Source organism: Pelophylax lessonae, assembly GCF_965119305.1.
Source record: "Pelophylax lessonae genome assembly, chromosome: 1".
Lineage (NCBI taxonomy): Eukaryota > Metazoa > Chordata > Amphibia > Anura > Ranidae > Pelophylax > Pelophylax lessonae.
Genome location: NC_138768.1, coordinates 371362313 through 371368312, shown reverse-complemented (window position 1 = coordinate 371368312; position 6000 = coordinate 371362313). Strand labels below are relative to the sequence as shown.

Genomic DNA, 6000 nt, shown 5'->3' with positions numbered 1-6000 from the left:
ATGTATTAAATGTGATGCATTCATTTATAAAACTGTTTTTTTTTTTACCCTACAAATATCTGAATAATATATAATGGGACCCTTGTCCTGAAGTTTGGAGACCCCAGAAGTAAATAAAGAACTAAATGTATGCAAAAAAAAAATCAACTGCGTGTCACAGAAAAGGTAACAAAGTTATTGTGTGATTCCCTCTTCCAGATGGAATGTGTCATATGATTAGACATAATGGTGTGTGCTACTGCTGCATATAAAGTAGTGTGGGTGTGGGCATTCAATGTACACTTGCTGTTCTGCTGATAATCATGTTGTCTCTTCTTTCCAAGGCTTCATGGTAATTGTCAGTGAAATCGATAATGATGAATCACCCGCCAGCCATCCATGTGACACCATGAATCCATTCCCGTCACTGTGCACTGTGCAGGGACTACATCTCCAGCAGGCGGCGGAGGGATCCCGAGCACACCGCCTGCTTAGCGTCTCTGTCACCATGGAGACTAGAAAAGTTCCCGTGCTTCTGCTTGTCTTTTCCCCCTAAAAAACGAAGCAATCGGGTGACCAGCTCGCTTTTCGTGCTCTCGGAGCTTGCTTTGATTTTAGCAGTTATACAGAGAGTTGTAGAGTGCTCTGTGTATGAAGAAGCAGTGCGGATGAACACATGTGCAGTGTCCTGTCCCTGGCATACCTGCGGTGCTGCTGACAAGTTGGTGTATAGCCATGGCCATGTATGTGATGGACAGTGCAATCACTGGGGATATGCTGGAGAGGAAAGGCTCGCTGTATCTGCGATCAAACCACATGCACTATGACAAGCGCGCCATGGTGTCTGGCTGGTAAGAATGATCCTCCTGGGAAGGCAGGATCTGAAGGGTTAATGGATCCAGGTCATGGTACAGTAGGATCATGGTGATTGGGTTGGATTCAATTGGGACCTGAATAATAAAAAATGATTTCCAATGTATAGAGAAGATATAGGAATTATGCGTGCCTTTAGGCCCCTTTCACACTTGTGCAACTTATCCTGTGACTTGGGACTGCAAAATCGCATGAGAAATCATACTCCATGATGAGTACCATTCATATCTGTGCGATTTCAAGTCGCAACGACTTCAAAGTAGTCCCTGCACTACTTTGGTCCGACTTTAATGCAACTTGTGGTCCATAGACCTCAAGAGTACACAGGAATTGCTTCAAGTCGCATCGTAGACACCTCAACGTTGCCCAACTTTCAGGTTGTACAAGTGTGAAAGGGGCCTAAAACTCAACTCTAAAGGTAAAACTTTTTTTAACCACTTCAGGCCCACAAGGTTTTACCCCCTTAATGAACAGGCCATTTTTTGAGATTTGGCACTGCTTTGCTTTAACTGACAATTGCGAGGACGTGCGACGCCGTACCCAAATACAATTGATGTCCTTTTTTTCCTCACAAATAGAGATTTCTTTTGGTGGTATTTGATCACCTCTGCGGTTTTTCGTATTTGCACTATAAACAGAAAAAAAAGTGTAAATTTTGAAAAAACACCAATATTTACTACTTTCTGCTATAAAACATTCCCAAACATTTTTTTTAAAAAAAAAAAATCAATTTTTTTTATCAGTTTAGGCCAATTTATATTCTGCTACATATTTTTGGTAAGAAAAAAAAAAAAAATCCCCAAAAGCGTATAATAATTGGTTTGCGCAAAAGTTTTAGCATTTACAAACTACGGGATAGATTTATAGACTTTTTTTTTAATTTTTTTTTTTTATTAGTAATGGCGTCAATCTGCGATTTTTATCAGGACTGCTACATTGTGGCAGACAGATCGGACCCCCAACTGACCTTTTTGACACTTTTGGGGGGACCAGTGACATTACTACAGTGATAATTTCTAAAAATATGCACTGTTACTGTACTAATGACACTGGCAGGGAAGGTGTTAACACTGGGGGTGATCAAGAAGTTAAATGTGTTCCCTATATGTGCTTACTAACTGTGTGTGGGGGGATGGGTTGGACAGAGGCAGAGAGATGGGTGATTCAGCTTAGCTGAATCACATGATCTTTCCCTGCCTCTCTGACAGGAGAGCCATCTTGCATTGTTTACATTGCAGACAGCTCTCCTGGCAGTATTTCCGAAGCTCGCGGAAGGTCGGCGTCGATTGAGCCTGTTCCTTCCGCGATCTGCCGCCGAAATTGTGTGCACATAATCCCATAGATCTACGTGATTATGCGCAGCCGAGCCGCCCTGCCGCAGTAAGTCTACGTGGGGCTGTCAGCAAGTGGTTAAAATGTTGGATAGAGTTAGAAAGGGATATAACCCATGTCAGTATGTTTTTTTTTTTTGAACTGTGTCCCATTGGGGAAATTTACCTTGATGTACTGTCCCATAGCCAAAACAGAAAATGAGAAGAAATCATAGGTGTGCGCATGGGGTGTGCCGGTGTGCCTGGTCACACCCTAATCACCCTGTGCGGCATAGAGTCTCCCTGATGCCCAGGCCCCCTCCTGTAGTGCTTCCGGCTTCCCTCTTTTCCTCTCCTGCCGTTGCAGAGAGAGGCACTGGGGAATCTCTATCCTTAGTCCCTTTCGCTGTCTCAAAAGTGAGGGCCTTTTTAGACCTCTGATATTTTACCAAAAACCCCCATCTGGGCACCTAACAAAATTCTAAAGAAAATAAGCAAAAATAAAAATTTTAAAAATATTTTTGAAAATACACCTGTAAAAAAATAAAACAATGAAATAATGAAAATAAAAACAACTACTGACACCATCCACTGCCTTACTGACACCAGTCTCTGCCCTACTGACACCATCCACTACTCTGGTTTATAATCAGGATTTTATGTTGTTTTATAGAATGTTGGTATTATGTTAATTATTATTTGGGGTAATGTTAGAGAAAGGGGTGTATTATTTGCATTGGGTAGTTTAATTTTCTGTTATTTTAATCTGTGTTATTTATTCTATGCTGTATTTTAATTGTATGGATGGTTTTATTTGTAGTGTAGTTTTAATTAGATTTTTTTGTGTTTTTGTATCTTGTTCTGTTTATTGTTGTGATCTTGTGTGGTCTTTGTTAAGTGTGTCTGTGTCGCAACAATTTCCCTTTGGCAAAAATAAAGTATTCTGTATTCTGTAGTCTGCTGACACTGTCAGCTGTTTTACTGACACCAGCCTCTGCCCTACTGACCCCATATATACTGTATATATATCAATACACACACACACACACACACACACAAACACAGACAAACGCGTTTGCGCTTTTTGGTGCGCACCCTAATGCAATAGGCTGTGCACACCTATGGAGGTAATCCCTCCAAAGTGAGGGAGTCCCTGTTGGTCACCAAAACAAGTGTCCCTTTTGGAAGACTTCCCCTCTTTTCCTGCTCTGGCAAGCACACAAAATTTGGGATTTTCTTTCACTCTCTGTGATAATGGTCACCAGTACAAATAGAGAGGGTAAATCTCCCTAATAGGGACTCAAACAGCATGAAAATATCAGACAGGTTTTCTAATCTTTAAAAAAAGATTTGACTTTTCTTATACTTTTAATGCGCATTTAAGTTTAAGGCAGAAGTCTCCAAAAGTTTCAGTACGAAGGCCGCATTGTGTATTTTACAAAAAAATCCCCATCAGCGTACCTCTTAATCAGAGTTCCAATCATCAGGAGCCCCCCTGCATCAGGGCCCCCATTGAAGTACCCATTTTACATCAGGGTCCTCATCAGAGGCTCCCCTTACATCAGGGTCCTCATCAGAGGCTCCCCTTACATCAGGGTCCTCATCAGAGGCTCCCCTTACGTCAGGGTCCTCATCAGAGACTCCCCTTACATCAGGGTCCTCATCAGAGACTCCCCTTACATCAGGGTCCTCATCAGAGGCTCTCCTTACATCAGGGTCCTCATCAGAAACTCACCTTACATCAGGGTTCTCATCAGAGGCTACCCTTACATCAGGGTCTTCATCAGAGGCTCCCGTTACATCAGGGTCTTCATCAGAGGCTCCGTTACATCAGGGTCCTCATCAGAAACTCACCTTACATCAGGGTTCTCATCAGAGGCTCCCCTTACATCAGCGTCTTCATCAGAGGCTTCCCTTACATCAGGGTCCTCATCAGAAACTCAACTTACATCAGGGTTCTCATCAGAGGCTCCCCTTACATCAGGGTCCTCATCAGAGGCTCCCCTTACATCAGGGTCCTCATCAGAGGCTCCCCTTATGTCAGGGTCCTCATCAGAGACTCCCCTTACATCAGGGTCCTCATCAGAGGCTCCCCTTACATCAGGGTCTTCATCAGAGGCTCCCATTACATCAGGGTCCTCATCAGAGGCTCCCCTTACATCAGGGTCCTCATCAGAAACTCACCTTACATCAGGGTTCTCATCAGAGGCTCCCCTTACATCAGGGTCTTCATCAGAGGCTCCCCTTACATCAAGGTCCTCATCAAAAACTCACCTTACATCAGGGTTCTCATCAGAAGCTCCCCTTACGTCAGGGTCCTCATCAGAGACTCCCGTTAAATCAGGGTCTTCATCAGAGGCTCCCGTTACATCAGGGTCCTCATCAGAAACTCACCTTACATCAGGGTTCTCATCAGAGGCTCCCCTTACATCAGGGTCTTCATCAGAGGCTCCCCTTACATCAGGGTCCTCATCAGAAACTCACCTTACATCAGGGTTCTCATCAGAGGCTCCCCTTACATCAGGGTCTTCATCAGAGGCTCCCCTTACATCAGGGTCCTCATCAGAGGCTCCCCTTACGTCAGGGTCCTCATCAGAGGCTCCCCTTACATCAGGGTCCTCATCAGAAACTCACCTTACATCAGGGTTCTCATCAGAGGCTCCCCTTACATCAGGGTCTTCATCAGAGGCTCCCCTTACATCAGGGTCCTCATCAGAGGCTCCCCTTACATCAGGGTCCTCATCAGAGGCTCCCCTTACATCAGGGTCCTCATCAGAGGCTCCCCTTACATCAGGGTCCTCATCAGAGTTTCCTCTTACACCAGGGTCCTCATCAGAGGCTCCCCTTACATCAGGGTCCTCATCAGATGTGTAAACACATTACTGTGCTGCAGGCCCGGACTAGCCCAAGGGCACACTGGGCATTTTCCCAGTGGGCCAGGACTGCCGAGCCATATGTCCCGGCAAGAGCGGCCTGTTAGTGACCAGGCTGCCTAGGGGGAGGTGGGTGACGGCCACGGTCCGGTGGGACTGATGCGGGCCTCGGTCATTGCTCGCCTCCTGCTGTGCGCCCACGCCTGTGTCTCCTCCCCTGGTGTAGCATGAAGATATGTATCCTCTGCAGCAACTGCGCAAGTGCCAGATTCGGGCAAAACAAGTCGAGCGCCCAACTGCACCTGAAGAGGTAACTGAACTCAGTTATCTACTTACATAACGAATGGTTGGCGGGACACAGGCTTGATCACTTAACTCTTTACATGCCAAATGTTTGGTGGGGACACGGGTACGACACAAGCTTGGGCACCTTGACAGCGGAGCAGGGACCCAGTCATTACAAACAACAAGGAGCTGTTGGAGCACACCCTGAACATGCATTTCTAAAGCTGGTGCAGCTATAGACCAAGAGACATGCATATTTACAAAAAATAGCACACACATGCAAAAGAAATGACTATGAAATATAAAGGCAATCAATAAATAAAAATGGGGATTTAGTCCCACCATATGGCCATATCGTGCTCAAGCCTACCACTACGTCAAAGTACCCCATTGTCAGTGGGTCCTACACTATCCATAAAAAGAAGGATGAATCCAGCCTCTCAAACCATTGGAGATACTTACTCCTTACTGGGAGAGATGTGCAACTGCACTATAAGGGACTCCTCCTATATCTGCTAGCTAGTGGACACAGTCATGAGTTATCATTATTAACAGTGGGGATACACGGGGGATAAAGGATTTTACAGTGGCTGTAGCATGAATATCTGGTGGGGGGTTTGGGACCTGTCAGTGGAGGGAGGGGGTGGTATTTGGGGGGTTGGGGGTCAGTCAGTGGAGGG

At 45.3% G+C, this 6000-nt stretch overlaps 1 protein-coding gene across 1 annotated transcript in view; it reads left to right on the top strand.

Moving 5' to 3' along the window:
* The first annotated feature begins 592 nt into the window (after positions 1-592).
* Positions 593-6000, top strand: part of CFAP95 (cilia and flagella associated protein 95) — a 46384-nt gene continuing 40976 nt past the window's right edge. The window contains exon 1 of the mRNA XM_082247944.1: positions 593-830. Coding sequence (XP_082104070.1) covers positions 715-830 — 116 coding nt within the window. The 5' untranslated portion in view covers positions 593-714. The remainder of the gene's footprint in view (positions 831-6000) is intronic.